Raw genomic sequence first — 18,080 nt, forward strand, 5'->3', positions numbered from 1 at the left:
TACATTCGATTTGCGGGGTTTAACCTAGGCCGGATCATCATACATGAATCGTGCAATGCATGCTTTCGACAATCCTGAGCAGCTATTATTCCCTCCACTCATTCAGTCAGGAACCAAACTCAACACACCCTACTTGCAGACTTATTGATCTGCTATGAAAGCACATGCATTGTGACATAAGAAGCTGATGATCACTGCATGTCTTCTACAGAATATTGTTGACCTGTGATCAGGCATACCAATTCTTGACTTTCCAAATCAAGAAGTCAGCCTGGTCTCTGATTATGAAGTATCTGTGAAAGGAGTTGCTTTATCCTCAGTTTGTATTTGGATACCCAATGGAGTTGGAGTGTTAAGGCTCCCGCATCCTATACGGAATACCCCTATGTTTATGGACAAAGGCATAAAAGGACGGCCGTCCCCTCAACTCGACGTCCTCCTACAAACCAACGGCATCAAGCGTATACACGAACCGAACGTTAACTATCACTTCGACAAACAGCCAAACCCACAATGAAACTCAGCGCGATCACGGTTCTCCTCTGCGGCTCCCTTGCTTCAGCCGGCTGGATCGAGCTGAAAACCGCCAGCGGACGAAGCACAAACACCGGAGACGCGAATAAAGGCTGCCTAGGCCCGGTCGCTGGTAGAGGGCCGTACAAACTCATTGCTCATGACTTCAAACCGAAATCCCTCAAAATCTACGCCGGGGCGAATTGCAAGGGGGAGGTTCTCAATTCCTGCACTGGTTGCACATCTTTAACAGCTGGTAACGCAAGTAAGTCGAAGTCATCTTGTACGTAGACCTGAGCCTCTAGTTAACCCTTGTTTCCGCTTCAATAGAACGAAGAGGCGCTGTTTGGGGCTGGTTCTCCTAGTCGCTTGCCGAAAGATCGCCGACTCAGGAGGGTTGTGGTGCATCGCTTTTGGGGCGACTTTGCTGTGAATGGGTCTTGTTTTCTACTGTTATTGAGCGGTGGTGTGCTGCCCTATTTTTGTTGTCAATATCCGTGGCAGAGTGTGAACTGTTACAACAATACCACTTCTGCCATAAGTAGTGTCTGAGGGATGTTAGCAACCAAGGCTCTGTTTTGCTGCGCAAATGAATTAATCACACTGATACGCTGTTTTCATTTTGATGTGTCTCTGCAGCAATTGCCGGCATCCTCCGATACTGAACGAGGCCCGGTTGCCAAGGATATAGTTAGCTATTAAGTTACATAAGCAATTGTATTTGAACCAGTGGTGTACTAGCCGGATTAAGAATAGCACAGATTCTTGAGATTCACGGCGTCGAGGAGCAACCAAGTACCACAGGTGGTGAATCCTGACACCATTCGGTCGGATCAGTTGACCAACCATCACTTTATTCGCGTTGTTTGACTATTGTGACTTCCAATTTCAACCGTCTTCTTTGATGGTTGTATAATTGGGAGACAATGCAGAAGTGTCGCGCCGTGCAAGGCGCATTCGGCTCAAAGGCCATCCTCGCTCCGCCCGCCTCTTCCGCCCGCCTGCAACCTCATGTCCAGAAGAGAAGCCTACAAGACATATTTATTACTCGCACAGGTACCCCGATCATAAAAGTGCAGGGTGGACGGTATGTGTCAAATCCCTCAACTCGCACCATAGACATCGAGAAAAATATTCCGGTGCTAACTAGCATATTTGCGTTCATGTAGGTCTTCGTTAGGAGGTAATTGATCAACCGAGATAACAATTGACAATCGTTTCTAAGCTTAATTGATCGCTAGGTCATACGGCTACCGTCTTCGGTGCCAGCGGTTTCCTAGGTCGCTATATTGTCAACAGACTTGGTAGGAGGACGGCCCGGCATCTCAAGACATGGTGGCTAATTAGTTGTGCAGCCAGGCAAGGATGTACAGTTATTGTTCCCTTCCGGGAGGAGATGACCAAACGCCATCTCAAAGTTACCGGTGACCTGGGGCGTGTTATCTTCACGGTGAGTGCTGTTGTCTTCTTGGAGGCCTTGAAAACGCTGACATCAGTGCCAGGAATTCGATCTCCGGAACACCCAGTCAATTGAAGAAAGCGTACGCCATTCGGATGTCGTGTACAATTTAATTGGCCGAGATTATCCCACAAAGTAAACAAGAAGCCCTCCATACCGCATGAAACAATGACTAAACTATGCCTCTTAAGGAACTTTACGCTTGAGGATGTTCATGTTGAAGGCACTGAAAGAATAGTGGAAGCCGTTGCCAAATATGATGTTGACCGTTATATTCATGTCTCCTCCCACAACGCAGACGTGAACTCTCCATCGGAATTCTTCCGCACTAAGGTCTGTTTTTTTCTGAGGCGCTCTTTATTCGTCAAGCGGGAATATTAACCTGATGGTACAGGCTCACGGTGAAAATGCCGCCAGAGAACTTTTCCCTGAAACTACCATTGTTCGTCCAGCTCCAATGTTCGGGTTCGAGGATAGATTACTACACAAACTTGCCGGTATCACGAATCTTTTCACTGCTAATCACATGCAGGAGAGATACTGGCCGGTTCATGTAGGTTGCGCTAAAACCCAGAACATATCGCAATGCTTACACTGCTTAGGCGATTGACGTCGGCCATGCTTTAGAACGTATGCTTTTTGAAGAATGGACCGTAGCTCAAACTTTTGAGCTCTATGGCCCTACAAACTATTCCACGGCAGAGATTTCGGAGCTAGTCGATCGTGAAATTATCAAGAAACGCCGACATATCAATGTTCCCAAAGCCATTTTCAAGCCTACTGCACACTGGCTCAATAGGCTTATTTGGTGGCCCACAACCTCTGCTGATCAGGTCGAAAGGGAATTCCTCGATCAGGTCATCGACCCTAATGCGAAAACCTTCAAGGACTTGGGCATTGAGCCAGCCGAATTAAGCAATCTTACTTTCCATTATTTGGTGAGTCCATCCCTTAATACTTTGAGACCAAGGGCACTGACTTACTTTTCTTCCGCAGCGAGGATACCGAAGCGACAGATACTCCGACCTTCCACCAGCTTCAGAACGGGAGGCATTGGAGGAGAAAAAGTATCTCCATGTACTGGACGACCAATGAGCTTTATAAACACTGTACATAAATTACTAGACACAATTGAATCTCGTTATTCGTTCTGACTTATTTTCAATTACTTTTCGGGGGGCCGCCAAGTCGTATGCAGTTTGAACGACAAGGTTGAGGAGCCCGCAGTAGTTACCGATGACGTTGGTATTGTCCCGATATCGATGCCGACATTCGGCATTCAATTCCTCAAATGTTCCCAATTCTGGAATGTATGCCTGGCAGCCCTTAAAGCTGCTTGGATTTCCATGTTACGATGACAGATGCCGAATTTTCTTTTTTCGGGAAGCCGAATTCGGCCATCCCAGTTCTCCTGCTCAAAACAAAATCCACCCCGCATGACGGGTACGAGGAGTACTTTTCCTCCACCACGAGGAGGCACCATTACAAGCCCATATTTGTTCCCGTGCTAGAGCATATATTCGACTATGAAAATTTAGGGAAATTGAAAGATCTTTTCGTTTCCCGGGCGTTGACAAGGAAATATGGCGGCTTGGTGTTCACCAGTCAGAGGGCAGTGGAGGGGTTTAGTCGGATGATTGTGGACGAGGTTGGTCGTGAGTGCTGCCTTTTGTTCATTTGTCCTTCTATTTTTTTTTAAAAAAAGGCCCCTTTGAGTGATTTGATCGCGTCGATTCTAGACTAAAATGAATATTCAGAAGACCTAGCCGAAGAGACCTCCCGCGATCTTGCCTTGTATACAGTTGGACCAGCCACCTACCGGTCGCTGAATACCTTACGACAAACCCACCTCCCACATGCGACCCTGGTTGGAAAAGATGCTGGCACGGGCGAACTTCTTGCGCAGCTTATACTAAATCATTACAATGGCCTTGATCGAAACCAGCAACCGTCTTCGAGATTAGAACAAGGTCGAAATGGAAGCGGGAAGCTTCCACTCCTCTTCCTCGTCGGCGAAACCCATCGCGACGTTATACCAAAGACTCTAATGTCTCCTGACCTTCCGCCCAACGAGAGGATACAGATTGACGAGTTGATAGTATATAAAACGGGCGTGATGGAAGCGTTCAGGGAGAATTTTGGGTCGATCCTGGAACGGCTCCACGAGACATCCAATCGGGAAAATGGAGCAGATTCGGAGGACAAGCGGGTGGTTATTGAATCTCGGGTTCCGATTTGGGTCGTCGTTTTCTCTCCCACCGGTTGTGATGCGATGGTTGAGATTCTGGGCATGTATCAGCGGGAGGGCCTGAAAGAAGATGAAGTATCGCGCGCAAGCGGGAAGGAAAATCAGGCAAGGAGGATGCACTATATCGCAACAATTGCCGGCATGACGAGGGATCACTTACGGCTGAACTTTGGAGTTGAGCCGGATGTATGTGCGGAGGTGCCGAGCCCAGAAGGTGTAGGTGATGGCATTGAGACTGTCACGGAACAGAAGACCGGAAAGTAGAACACATTACATGCTTGACTCCGACTTCTCGAGACAGTTAAAGTCCAGGATAACAATATCTCTAGAAACACTAGCGTATCTACGTGTATATTATTTGATGTTTATGGCGAGCAGCCCATCAGCACAGCAAGCGAACGGACTAGATCAAAATGGCATTTGGCCCTACGGTCCTTACAGATCGAAGAATGCGGATACTGGGTCCCCAAAAGCTACATCAGTTACCAAAATGCTTCAAAAGCGGGCATCAAGAATTATGTTGATTGGCAACCATGTACAGACACCGTTATTCACATCAAAAGGATTGACAACATTTCACGCATAATCGAGGTATCAAATCAATCATAGTTCTAAGGAAAACTCAGCCAGCCTATTTTGAGCTTAAAATGGAAAGTCCGAGGGATATTATGCCATATCTCCGTGCGCATCGCGGTGGTCCATATAATGGTCGAAGTTCAAAGTCTTCAGATGCAAATACAGAAATTCGACTCTTCGACGTCTATAAGTTAGGATTACCGCATAATCTCTTCGTAGATGAGAACTATACAACAATTATTAGAGGCGCACGATGGATGGGATGATCAGAAAGTACCTTTAAGCTGCTCCTTGCTTAATGAATCCTTATTCTTATCAAAATCAAAGAACTCTTCTGGAATAGGTTCCGCCGTGGGCTCATCATCGGGATCGTGGTACGGCTCGAGATAAGGGTGGCGCAGAGCTTCCTCGACGGTAATTCGTTTAACGGGGTTAAACGCCAGAAGCTTCTCGAGAAGGTCCAGGGCTAGGTCGGATGTCTTGGGGAACAAAGCCTTTAACGGTATCTTCTTCTTGAAGGGCAGTGAACGAATGTATTCCCGAGCACGACGAGATTTGATACCATAGTAATCTTCCATAGTTGGTGTTCCAAGAACATCCAGGATCAAAGTCAGCTGATGGTGATCTGTGACATCTGGTTAGTATCGAACTGTGGGATAGCACAATATGCCAGAGTATTTACAATCTTTGCCTGGAAACAATGGCTTTCCACTCAGCATTTCCGCTAGGATGCATCCAACACTCCAAACATCAATGGCCTTGGTGTACTCCTTGAAGGTCAACATAATTTCGGGGGCACGATACCATCGGGTGGCAACATATTCAGTCATAAAACCGGAATTATCATCAGTGGAAGCAGCGGAGCGTGCAAGTCCAAAGTCGCAGACTTTCAGGTCACAGTTCGCATTCAAAAGCAGGTTGGACGGTTTTAAGTCACGGTGAAGGACATTCGCAGAGTGCATAGCCTTCAAGGCACGAAGAGTTTGGTAGATAAAATATTGGCAATGGTCGTCGGATAGGTCTTGTGTACGAATAACCCGATGCATGTCGGTCTCCATAAGCTCCTACATGGCGCATCAGTAACCATATAGTCACAAACGTAGAATCAGCGAATCTTACTTGAATGAGATAAACCTCCGTGAAACTGTCATAATTTCGGGGTTTCTGAATATCTAAAATGGAAATAATATTCTCATGGTTGAAATATCGAAGGAGCTTCATTTCGCGGAGTGTTCGTAAGCAGAACATAGAGTGATCGAATGGTGTAATCTTCTTGATGGCCACCTTTTGTCCTGATGGTTTGTGTAAGGCAGAGCTGGCACCCGGTTAGAATGAAGCTCAAAAACTGGAGGCGATGCCAATTTGTCTAACCAGACCACTCCATATGCTCCTTCACCAATCACATCTTGGATATCATACTGATCCGACACATTGAAGGAGATCTTTCTCGAACCCCCTTGGGGGCCTGGTTGAACCATTTCAGTCGATTGTGGAACTGTAATCTTATAGAGCCCGTTAGTCACCAAATACAAGAGCAGAGAAGGTAGAGTCCATAAGTCCGGATGTCTGAGAATAGTTCTGTTATGTGCTGAGCCCAGTAACCGAACAAAGGGCGAAGCTGCACCAAGTATTGGTGCTTGAAGTTGTGGGGTGTAGGAGGGCATAGGAAGGAAAGAAACAATAAGGAACCATAGAACAGGCAGTGTGCATGGCAATTTAGTAGCAAAATGGTTGAAAAGCATAGACAAATGAGCATGCCTTAGACCCACAGTGTGATACGTAACAAATCACCGCTTTCAAACCTTTCAGTTCCTTTCTCCTTCTTCCAGGCAGTCCAGACACCTAAGTTGCACCGTTTTGAAATTGAAAAAGGACAATGTTTTGTGTGCTTTAAACCTCTTTTAGCCGTTAAGTAATCGCCGAGAACTGCTCTTGATCGGCACAGTATGATGTCGAAACTGAGGATACCAGACGAAAGTGCACGCGATAGTTAAAAAACAATGCTGTATGTGAAAGAATAGAGACGAAAAGAGCGGCAGGTATCCTTTGAGATTGGGAATATGAGGTGTGTTAAATCTGCTGCGAACAGGTGGTCAGCTCAGGTAAATCAGATAGATCTCCTCTGCTTTGAAGGACTCGAATAAGAATCGTCACCCCTCTCCAAAGTAACACAGTTCTCACAGTATAACAAAGGCGGGTTCTCCCAGAGATGCGAATCGGAGAGTAACACAGATCGTACCTGATGCTCAACACCAGCTCCAGTCAGATCTGAGCTTGCTTAACCCGATGTGTTATTATCCAAAAGCGGGTGTCGCCGGTAGTGTATGGACCTAATTGATACTGACGATCCATTAGACACCATGCTTCACCAGAGTAGTCCTCGTTGGGAAAGGTGGTGCGTATACTGACCTCAATCACCATGGACCGTTCCCCGCCTTGGAGCCCCTCAGCAGTAGTTAACCAGTTAAGATCCTCAAGTCGCCAGCACCACGTCTTGTTCAAGAAACAATTTCCACACGATAAATTGCGCCTGACCTCTGTTGCTCGCGAGCGTACTATCCGGAAGTTGCATGAAGGACGCAAGCAAGGTCGGAGGTGGACGTCTAAGGAACGACCCGAGTTATTGGTTTCAAGGGCCAAGTCCAAACACGCGCCGCAGTTACAGAGTGCCTTGAAGGTGGGGCAGACTTTCCAGACCTCGCACCACGAACAGCACCGGTCAAGACGTGGCGATCAGGGCGACAGAGAAGTTGAATGTGTGAAGTGCGTTCCAAATGATCACATTGAGGAGAGATGGATGCTTTCCCCCTTTTTATGGATTCCAGAACCTGGCGAAGCTCCAGTTTAAATAATAACGTTCCTTGGGCGGGATACCCGCGCGCGGGTCAGATCCAGAAAACCAACCGAACTCTCTGACGAGGCAGCATTAAATTCACCTTTTACTCCGTACTGGCTTTGCGGAAAGAGTTTGAACTGTCAACACTCCCATCCGCGTTTCAGGAGTCTAATCTCAACATTGGCTTTGTCAATTCTCCTTTCTACAAGATTTCAACCCCGGGATTTCACCATCAAATCATCTGCAGATTTTAGCCGCCGACCCTCGCACCGGCCCTCTAGGTCGTGCAGATTGTTCCCCCTTTCGCCCAATACTCTGAAACGGCGGGCTAAAATCGGGTCGCCCTATAAATACCACTGCGCGCTTAGTTGGCCTCCAGACCCAAGGATGCTTCCGCGTTGGCTGTCAGCTTCTGATATCACCAAGAATAAGGAACTGGGATGGAGGACGTCGGCCTAGGGCCAGTGAAAAGTGGTTCAACGCATTTATTATGTAATCCTGAATATGCATTTGATTGATGAAACTATTCTAAGAACATTCATTATTGAATAACCTGGAATAGCTAGAGTTAGCGACACAGACGGTCCAGACAATGAAAGGCTGAGAAAGCATACCTTGTCCCGGAGCAGGGCCATCCATTGTTGCAAGCTAAGCCCTTGGTCTGCACGATCCTCCACCAACATCGATTGTGCCCATAACCTGAGACCAGGCTCTCCATCTTCTTTGACAATGTAAAGCTGAGGCACAACAATGCTCCCCACACCGCGGCTACGGAAGTCTCGGCTCTTTTGAATAACTGCCCTTACTCTCTCGTTAAAGTCATTGTCCAGTTCAGAGAGAAATTGTTTTCCAACACGGAGCTGAGACTTGTCTGGAAATCCGAACACGTCCTGAATGAGCTGAGGAATCGCGTCTCGTCCCACCCAGAGAAATTGTGTCTGGCCATCGTCAATAAGATATAGGCCATATGGAACCAAGCGCTCAGACGAGAGGTTGCAGAGTGGCGGCAAAACAATTTCTCCCGTTTCTGGATCGGGCACTCCAGCATCATCTGGCATGTCATGAAGCGAATACATTTTAGGGTAAATGTATTGAATGAGCAGTGGAAGTGGCAATGTGGACAGCAGGCAAAGAGCGGCAGACCGCATATCGGTTGGTATCTGCGCAGATTTTCGAAGCCCAAGCTGCGAAAAAGGTTAACTGCAGGTCAGGGTACGAAGTATGACACAAACTTACATTCTTGATCAGTGCTAAGAAGAGAAGAGGCAATCCACGAAGATTCGATGGGAACTGCAAACCACCGCCGCTGACACTTCCGCCAGCAAGTTCTTTCCTATACGTTGACAATAGCTCGATGATTTTCGCTTGAACAGCATCTCGAGCCTGTTCCAGCCCACTGCTCAAGGTTCGCTCCACGGCTTTGTGACTGAAGTACGTCGCAATCGCGGTCTGGTCCGCAGCTGCATACACGTCGGCCAATGATTGAGTGGAGGGCAGAGCCAAAGTTAGAACTCTGATCCTTCGCTCGCCGTTGCATGTTGTATGCAACACGGCCGTTTGGAGGCACACAACCGATCTGTTGACGGTCTCATCGATAGCGACCTCAACGACATACGCTTGATCACGAGGGAACGCGGGGAAAGCGCAAAGATCCGAGCTTCGATTGAAAAAGTTGCCGTAAAACGTGCTCATCCTTAGACCAGTCGTTGCACGTACGCGAAGAACAGCTTCCAGACCAATTTCGGCGGAGAGGTAACTCGAGAATTCTTGAGCAAATTTAATAGCATCCTCGCTTCTAGCAGCATTCCACCCTGGATAGAAATAAGTTTGTCCGCCAGTGTACCTGGGAAGGTTGCTCAAAGAAGCAACGTCTTGATATTGCGAGGAAAACAAAAACATGTCGACGGAAATCTGTTGTTTTGAGCATTCAACGGCAAAGCTCTTGTAAAAGCTATTACCTGTTTGCAATAAACTACTTTCTTTGCTGGTACCCAAGACCTTTTTGTCCTCTCTCACTTCGAGCGCTCCATGGCCCATGTTGGGAAGTGATGCGGTTAGAACAGTGAGTTTACCTCCCACAGGGCCGATAAGCTTATGACCAGCGCGAAGTGCAGAGCCCATGGCAGATCCACCGTTCTGGGTATTCTGGAACATCTCCTGGAGCTTATCGAGGAAGATTTCAATATTCTCTCTAGACTCCGTCAACGTAACCAGGAGGTCGCCTGGAATTGGCAAGAACGGCTCATCTAAGTCACTAACAACGAGCATACTTGGATCGGAACTTTCCGAGCCGTCTCTCGGAATTGTGAAATAATGAAGACTGGAATCGACTGCGATAAAGCCGAGTCTCGTGCGACGATCCGTGTTTGGTATCCTATCCAAACTCTCCTTAATGCATCGCGCAGCGGTTGCCAACAGCCCGCTAGTAACGGAGGAGTAGCTCACATCGATCAGGAACAAATACACCAAAGGCTGTGGTGGTCGGACCATGTACTCCTGAGGGGCCACGAATTCCACAACGGCATGGTTGAGCTCAGGTCGTTGCCATCTATCAAGTGCTTGTTGCGCGTGGGTATCCCAATCAAACCCTTGTGGAGTATCATTAGTCAAGCTGCACATATTGCAACGCCAACGGTGGCCATGGTCGAGGAAGGTGACGAAGGGGTTGATATACGAGCGGCATCGTCGACATCTTGAAATAATCTGATCTGACACAACTGGGACCGGATCTTCTGCATCATGTAGAGATGTGAACGGTTGAATTACGAGCGCGAAGGGTAGTCTGGATTTCTTCAGCAGGGAATTGGTGGTCGGAACAGCATTGAGGGTGGAGCGGACGTATTTGGGCGGACAATTTGCTGTTGGAGAGGGAGTAACGCTAGCCTGGATTATTCGTTAATATGTAATCCCTCTGCCAGGTTGAGAATAGAAAACAACTCACGTTTGGCGGGAGGACAATTGGCGGCGGTATAAAATCAAGCTCTGCAACATTGAACGACTGAGCCAACAGATCCGTCGGGTAGAGCTGGGTTAATGAGACTGGTGCTGGCGCCCGGCCCTGCATCTGACCCCCCATACTCATCTGTCCCATTTGTTGTGTGATCTGGCTCATATCCCCGGCCGGAGGAACAGGATAGCCCGGTGCCGGCGGTTGATAGCCTCCCATGCTCATCTGTTCCCCCGCGGGGTATGTCTCCGGAGCTTGCTGAGCTGGTTGGCCAGGATATGGAGCCGATGGATAACCCTGCGGTTGTGGTGGCGCGGGATATCCCCCATAAGCACCACCTCCGGCCAGTTGCCCTCCCAACGCGGCATTCGCACCGGATCCGAACTCGAAGGCCTGCCCCGCATAGGCTCTCTTTTTCTTACCGCCGTGCGTAGGGCCTCCGGCTGGGTGCGTGCTGCCTTGTGGAGGTGCATTGGCTTGGGGTGCGTCGGCGGGCGGTGCGCCATACGGCTGGCCGTAGCCCTGCTGGTCATTGGGAGGTGGATAACCTCCTTGCGGCGCGGCCATCTAGAGAAGTGAAAACGGACTGAGCTGCGCAAAGGCGTACGGTGGAGGATTATGGTTTGACCGTTGTGACAAAGTCCTAGAGTTATATTCACTGGAGATTCGAGTGCAGATGTTAGGGACTCGGCATTGATTTCAGAACTGGGCAAGGGAGCTTGGGAACGCACCAGAACAGACGCGCTGACAAGCATTGAAGTGGACGGGAGATGGGAAAGAAATCTTATACACCAGAGCGCAGACTAACCATCAAGATGAAGTCAATGTGGCCTGTAGGGGGATTGTTCGGTGCAGTGTTAGCCCCGTGCTGCTTGCTGACCAGGAACAATGTCATGGTTTGTGTATGGTGGCCTTCTGCATCTTGGTGGTTGAAGCCCGCCAATCACATGACTGCGCCAATTGCTACAGCTGTCGTCACTCCAAATTCACTCTCTATTGTCATCGAACTTGATGATGATGCCGTTGATATTGACATGCCAGTGGTAGACACGGCCCAGCAAGCGCAAATTGATACCAGCTATGCAGAGAAATGCCATCGACAGTAAAACTTCTAACACACATGCACCAAAACACCTTCGCTTCACTGAACTCCAGGCGCAAAAACAAGATCACTATCCCAAGCTCAGGCAACTTCGATCCCATTCCGCATATTCTCCACTGTCCTCAACCCGACACCTTTCAGCTTCCCTAGCTCCGCCAAATTGCGGATTTGAACCGACTCCTCACCTGGGGAGCCGTTTGTATCCATCTCGCAGAGGCAGTCAACAATGGCTTCTGCCTTCTTTGCCCCAACACCTCGAAGCAACTTGATTTGGTTTACATTCCTCGAATTAATAACGGAAAGAATATGTGATGTTCGCGGCGACAAGCATGTAGCATCGCTCCCACTGAAGACTGGTTTTGCGGAGGGGCATTTTTGCGCTGGGCCTTTGCGGTTCTTCGGTTTGGGACGTGAGTAGCTCTGTAAATCACCTTCGTCGTCGCTTAAGCAATCATTTCCGTCTGAAGCATGGTACTCATCATCACCATAATCATCATCATTTTCGGTGCTCTCTCGAGCAAATCGCCGTCGCTTTTTCCGGCTTTGTTGTTGGGCTTCCGCTGCCCCAACCGTTGCTCGACCTTGATCTCCCTGCCCATCTAGCCTAGCTTGTAGAAGCTCTATCTTCTGCACCAACTTTGCGTTGTCCGGGAAGTAAGGAAGTGCCAACTGATACATCTTTAATGCTGACCTGTCTTCGCCGTGAGACTGATGTTGTTTGCCCATCAGAAGGTATGATAAGCCCTCAGCCCGCGCATCTTCCTTTCCTTCCACCCGTTGCTCGAGGCGTTCAAGCCGACGCTGCAGCTGCGTATTTACGTCGTTTGCATGCGTGCTTAAAGTTGCCTGAGTTGCTTCAGCTTCATTTAAAGCCCTTGCCGCTAAGATCTCTTCCACCTTTTTTTCAACCATCTCCTCGATTTTCGCCGCAGAAACACTGTGTACTGCCTGCGCGGTCCGGGCTTGCGCCTCCGTGGAAACACGTGCTAGCTTCGAGGTTCGACTCAAGGAAGGGAAATTGCTTCCAGACTTTCGTTTTAAGGCAGGGCCCTTGGGCTGCTCAACTTGAGCATGCTGCTTCGCTTGTGCTTTGTCTGTATAAACCATGAAGGATTTGGCAGGTTTACCATCAGGTGGCTTTGAATCTGCACTCGCAGTCACTGGTACGATATTCGCATTAATCGAAGCTGTCAACGGTCGCAACGGCTGCCTTTTGATGGAAGATCCTTTTACAGATAAACCCGAGGCAAGGCGTGGTGGCCCTTTGAAAATTGGTTCGTTCTCTACTTCCCTTACTTCAATTTTCCTTGTACGGTTCGCGAAATTTAAAGAACTTAACGTATCCAGGTGATATGAGCGAACCGGTGCAAGGTTGAGTATCATGACGGTGAGCCCTTGATTCTGGCCAAGGGATAGGATTCTGGTCATTTTGGATTCCCGGTAGGGTATTCTCGCCTGCTTCTTACTGATCGCCTCTACGCACTGGGCTAGAACGAACAAGCTTTTGTTGATGCTCGCCGATTCGACCATACGCTCCTTGCCGTTGTCCGTTCGTCGGTTATCCTCCGAACCTGCAAGGTCAATGGCGGATGCGGTGCTAACACGAACACGGTCTGGGGTCGTAACCGTCAGCTTGACGCATAAGATTGCATGGGATCTCGAGGAGTGAGCGTTCAGCTATTCATCACAAATGACAAGTCAGTCGCCTCCCAAACGGTTCTCCACTATCAGAGCTGCAGTCACAGTTACACACCTTCGTAGCAGAAGTCGACCTGTTCACATTGGCCAGGTCATACATAATCTCAAATTCTTTAAGGGAACCGCAGGGTCGTTCCGTTAGTCCAACGACAACGGTTTTGCCCCCGCTGTCTCTAAGTGGGAGGCCAGAAGCGGTCCTTTTCTCTGGCGGCTCAAAAAGGTCAAAGACCTTGTCGTTGTATATTTCATAGTAGCTCATAGCTACGTCCACCTTTGTAGCACCTTGGGAATCTTTCTCCATTTTTCTGCTTCTTCTATATATGCCGCTCAATAGTCGAGGTATCACACCTCTTTCCGCTAGACTCTTTCCTCCACGCATTGTATGAGTCTTGCCCGTACCAGTTACCCCGTAGGCAAAGAGGGTAATGTCAAAGCCGGCAAAAAGGTGTTTTATAGTCGGAGCCACTAAATTATCACGACATATCGAGTTAGCTACCACTGTTCTTCTTCACGCCAGCTCATTAACCCTAGTCTGGTATACCTTCAGCATCGAAAAACTCCTGTTGACCCACGGCATCGTCATAAACCCCGTTGAACTGAAAACTATATTGCTCTCCCTCGTTTTTCGGGTTCGGTATGCGCACAACAGTCGGTCGATTGCAGATATCCTTCTGCTTCTTCTCGGCTTTTTCGCATTTTTGCGACCTCGAAACATTTTCATCCGAAGGTTTCGCGACCGATGCCGAAACCAGGTTGGCACATGACCCGGGACGGACGATGATATCGATTTCACGCTCCGTTTTCAGGAGCGGTCGAATTCGGGCCACCACTCTGACGCTCATGTTGTTGGTGTTCGGCGCTTGCTGCAGGTGCAAATGGGTGAATACCAAGCACGCTGCCACCTAAATCTGACTGTGTCGTTCTCTCGTCCGATTTCCACCTCACTTCTAAAAGTCCTCAAAACAAAACGGCTTTCTTGAACAAAAATGCAATATCACGAAATCCGATCTTTAGGCTCTAACTGACGCAACACGCCAAGGGGCAATAGAGAAAACGTCTACGAAAGAAATCGCAGGACAAATAATTCCAGGGAGTAAAAAGCGCCCGCAATGCGATTGAAGCTCTAGGTCTGCAGAACCATAAACTCGACTGATGCAAATGTCACGCTGTGCGAAATGCGAAAATGCAAAAGTACACGCAAGAAGGAACAGGAGAAATGAAGAAACAAGAAAAAGCCTTTCACCTAGCACTGCTGCGCTGTGACTTACCTTTAGACTCGGGACGCCTTGATGCTCCGCTGGCCGTTGATTTCAGATTTCCAATCAAGTGGTTGATGTTAGGCTGAGAGACGAGAATCGCAGTTGGCAAGGCAACCGAACGAGGTCGCATTATGTAATCAGATTTCCACCAATCTTACTTGCTTCCTGCGAATGCGCTGGAGCGAAGAGTCAGGAAATGAGACTCGGGGGTGTCTACTCTTTTCTCTCAATACTCCAGAACTGGACTTGGCTTGTAGCTTTTTATCGACAAGTAGCCCGTCCTACCTTCTGGGGACCGAATAACGGTGTCCGGCCCCATACTAACTTATACTGTATGATTGCAGAAGTTGAAAAGTCCCCTCAAGTAGCCACCTATTTTGAGCCGGCACCTTGTGCAGCAAGATGGATATAGGGAGAATGTATCAATAATGTCTCAAGTGGTTTCAGATACATTCATTTTACAAATTTGTCAGTTCTTGCTTATCTATTTCCTTAGTGTCTAACACACGAACCTGATAACTAGCTTAAGGTAATCGAAAAATACCTATATAACTGGCTGACCTCAACGCCAGAATATAGAAGAATCGAACAAGTCTTTTCAAATCCAAGCACTCCTACATTTGAGGAAGTCTTGCCTTGCTTCACATTAAACCTTCGTCTTACAGTCATAAGCCCGGGTGCTTTCAGATTCGCTTGTTATTTCACTTGAAGTTCCTAATCTATACGCGGAATTTCCCATAAGGTATATTCCGCTGATTCGCCGATCTGACGATTTTCCACCCTTTATAACTACCCAACCGGATCTTGAAAAAGACAATCAAACGTACGATCAACCTACTACACGATCAGCCTACCAAACGAACGTTAGAACGAACAGTAGAACAATCAAACGAGCGAACGTACGAGCAGCAATGGGCACTATACTGAGATCCCATCAGGATTGGGTGCAATGGATTGCCCAAATCAAGCTCAAGGCCGTATCCTTAAATATTTGGGAATATATGGATCCGAATGAAGAGCCAAAGATCCTCAAAGAGCCTGAAGATTGACCGAAGAGCAGTTTAAGGACCCGAGAAATCTCATCTTATGGAAAAGGGACTGGAAGCTCTATGAGCAAAGGGAACAGGCTCTTCTTGACATTATTCTATACATGCAGGAGCGAATTTCACCAATTATCATTACATCTGTCATTGCCGAAACAGATCCTAGAGAATGCCTTGTTATCTTGAAGCTCAGATGCTCTCCATCTGATGCTGAGAGAGAACGGGAAGTTCAAAAGGAATATGACAATCTTCTTAAGGGTCCCAAGTGTTCAAATATTGAGGTTTATATTCAAAGATGGATTATGGTTGTTGAACAAATCCGCAAGCTCAATATGAATATCAGTGAAGAATCCATGGCTCGACGGTTCCTAGATTTGATACGGAAGATCAACCCTGAATTCTCGAATTCTAAAGTATTGGCAAATATAAGGAGAGAACGGAAAGGAAGGAAGCCTTATGGCATTATGGAAATCCTGGAGCGCTACCGTATATATCGACAGATTCGCCCTGACGAGCCGAATTCACACATGATGTTGAGGCGGTAACGAGGCCTGTGAGAAGCATTGGTCCGTAAAACAAGTTTGAATGAGATAGCATGGACTCGCTCGCTAGAGCGGACGTTAGAAAATAAGTGTTTTTAATTAGTTGACTTGCAGCGAGTCTCTGTTGGCGCTTGTAACCAAGTTTGCACATAAATCTTGGTTATGAGCATACATCATAGGATATCAATCTCTTTTGATAGAACATTGGGCCACACCGGATCGCTACAGTTTCGTTATTCGCCCCTTTATCTAAGATGATTTCTCTGTCAATCATCGCCGGCCTTTCTGAATTCGACGTTGCCGTCTCGTCGGACCGCAGCGAAGGTTTGACCAACAGTTTTCATCTCATCTTCCTTGGGTGGTGGAGGCAAGTCTTTCTCAAGTCGCTCCTGCACAACATCTATTGCTTCTCTCGTAACACCTGGCTGTGCATCCGCGATTTCATTTACTTCTTGGGCAGTGAGGGAATCGTTTATTCGAGATGCTCGCGTCTGAATGAGAATAGTTGCTGGTCCTTCGAATTGTAGGAATAACTATGTTGCAGTAAGTCTCCAAATCTGTGGTTATAACGATGTAATGGGAAGAGGGTCATACCCGATCACCCCAAATAGTCCTTCTAGCCCACGTCCGAACTGTATGGAAAATCCTCATTGTCGCTTTCCAGGTATCTGAATTGGCCAAATTATTTAAAAACTTGGATTTCACCAACAAGCCACTTGTGCCTAGATTTGGGACCTGAAACTTGAGAGACGTAGATTTGAACCGAAATGGGCGAGGCCAGTGGGATCTGATAGTATACGCGACGACATTGCTAGAATACTAGTAAGACAATAGTTCATAACCCGTTGATGCCTAGCTTACCTTGGGTGAGCAACGTATTGCTCTCCGGCCTTCAAATTAATTGAATAGACCTGGCCCTTCCCAACCAGAGCTAACAAACCTCGTCCAGTCACCTTTGAACTACCCCAATGGACCAAACTCTTCAGGAGTCAGTACCCAGGGGAACATGAAGAAAAGTCTTCAGGCGCACATACTAATTCCCTGTTTAGTGTAGGCTTCACGCTTAAGGCATGTCCCGTCCAGGCGAGTAAACCATCGCGCTGCGTAACCATCCAATCCACGGTACCATCCAATTGAACGACGGAGAACGACGTTATAGGGGAACGGACGGATATAAGGGCATTGACTGGACTGGCAGAAGATATCTAACGGAAAGAGACCGTTAAACTTTCATGTATTCTTCGAGTTGAGTATGCACCAACCTTTTGGTAGAGGAAAGGGATTCGGAGGGCGGCGCGTCTGAAGGGCTCGAGTAGCCTGAGAGTAGAGACGACCTTCGCAACATAAATAAGTACGGATTTTGCAATGGCAATGAAGAAGTACGGGGGTACATTTTCTGCTTTCCCATTTAATCCAACAAGAGTACCGCGCCTCGTATATAGATTCTGGGACGCTGAAAGGGAGACAGAGAGAAGGGAATACGGCGAGCCGAGGACTTCAAACTTTGCGTCTTGAAACCACTAATTAGCCTTTGACAGGGAAAGCAGAAGGCGTAGGATACTAACCTGGTGATATTACAGAACTTGAAATCGTGGTAGCAGGAAGATTGCGGTTGGGGAGAGTATTGGGATCAACTGAGACGGCTTGGATAGAGGCCCATCTTCGCGTCGAGGAAACCTCAATTGGCCTCCATTGTCCAAACTTACAGGCAGAAGGCCTCAAGCCTCTCCTGACACAACAATTGATGGGCTCCATATAGATATCATTTGCTTTTCCGTTGCCAGCTCCATTCGACTTGCCATGAGCCTGGGTTCTGGGAGAAGCTTTTGGGAAGTGGAAGCAAACAGAACAAACACA

General features: G+C 47.8%; 7 protein-coding genes across 7 annotated transcripts; 3 read left to right on the forward strand and 4 right to left on the reverse strand.

Moving 5' to 3' along the window:
* Positions 1-513: 513 nt before the first annotated feature.
* Positions 514-878, forward strand: UREG_05427 (uncharacterized protein; the record flags this gene model as incomplete). The annotated part of the gene is made up of 2 exons (XM_002584692.1): positions 514-778; positions 844-878. 2 exons carry the CDS (start codon positions 514-516, stop codon positions 876-878), a joined length of 300 nt encoding a protein of 99 aa, XP_002584738.1.
* Positions 879-1,439: 561 nt separating this feature from the next.
* UREG_05428 (NADH-ubiquinone oxidoreductase 40 kDa subunit) lies at positions 1,440-2,111 on the forward strand (the record flags this gene model as incomplete). Its single annotated transcript, XM_002584693.1, has 3 exons — positions 1,440-1,678; positions 1,873-1,963; positions 2,016-2,111. The coding sequence occupies 3 exons, from the start codon at positions 1,440-1,442 to the stop codon at positions 2,109-2,111; spliced, it is 426 nt and encodes a 141-aa protein (XP_002584739.1).
* A 1,215-nt stretch (positions 2,112-3,326) lies between these two features.
* Positions 3,327-4,484, forward strand: UREG_05429 (uncharacterized protein; the record flags this gene model as incomplete). The annotated part of the gene is made up of 2 exons (XM_002584694.1): positions 3,327-3,627; positions 3,739-4,484. 2 exons carry the CDS (start codon positions 3,327-3,329, stop codon positions 4,482-4,484), a joined length of 1,047 nt encoding a protein of 348 aa, XP_002584740.1.
* A 509-nt stretch (positions 4,485-4,993) lies between these two features.
* On the reverse strand, positions 4,994-6,274 carry UREG_05430 (mitogen-activated protein kinase; the record flags this gene model as incomplete). Its single annotated transcript, XM_002584695.1, has 5 exons — positions 4,994-5,022; positions 5,074-5,421; positions 5,479-5,860; positions 5,916-6,111; positions 6,168-6,274. 5 exons carry the CDS (start codon positions 6,272-6,274, stop codon positions 4,994-4,996), a joined length of 1,062 nt encoding a protein of 353 aa, XP_002584741.1.
* A 1,846-nt stretch (positions 6,275-8,120) lies between these two features.
* UREG_05431 (SEC24 protein) lies at positions 8,121-11,146 on the reverse strand (the record flags this gene model as incomplete). Its single annotated transcript, XM_002584696.1, has 3 exons — positions 8,121-8,816; positions 8,869-10,515; positions 10,574-11,146. 3 exons carry the CDS (start codon positions 11,144-11,146, stop codon positions 8,121-8,123), a joined length of 2,916 nt encoding a protein of 971 aa, XP_002584742.1.
* A 616-nt stretch (positions 11,147-11,762) lies between these two features.
* UREG_05432 (uncharacterized protein) lies at positions 11,763-14,221 on the reverse strand (the record flags this gene model as incomplete). Its single annotated transcript, XM_002584697.1, has 3 exons — positions 11,763-13,358; positions 13,435-13,743; positions 13,952-14,221. 3 exons carry the CDS (start codon positions 14,219-14,221, stop codon positions 11,763-11,765), a joined length of 2,175 nt encoding a protein of 724 aa, XP_002584743.1.
* Positions 14,222-16,489: 2,268 nt separating this feature from the next.
* On the reverse strand, positions 16,490-16,874 carry UREG_05433 (uncharacterized protein; the record flags this gene model as incomplete). The annotated part of the gene is made up of 2 exons (XM_002584698.1): positions 16,490-16,756; positions 16,818-16,874. 2 exons carry the CDS (start codon positions 16,872-16,874, stop codon positions 16,490-16,492), a joined length of 324 nt encoding a protein of 107 aa, XP_002584744.1.
* Positions 16,875-18,080: the final 1,206 nt, after the last annotated feature.

This window comes from Uncinocarpus reesii, genomic scaffold, assembly GCF_000003515.1.
Source record: "Uncinocarpus reesii 1704 scaffold_3 genomic scaffold, whole genome shotgun sequence".
Classification (NCBI taxonomy): Eukaryota; Fungi; Ascomycota; class Eurotiomycetes; order Onygenales; family Onygenaceae; genus Uncinocarpus; species Uncinocarpus reesii.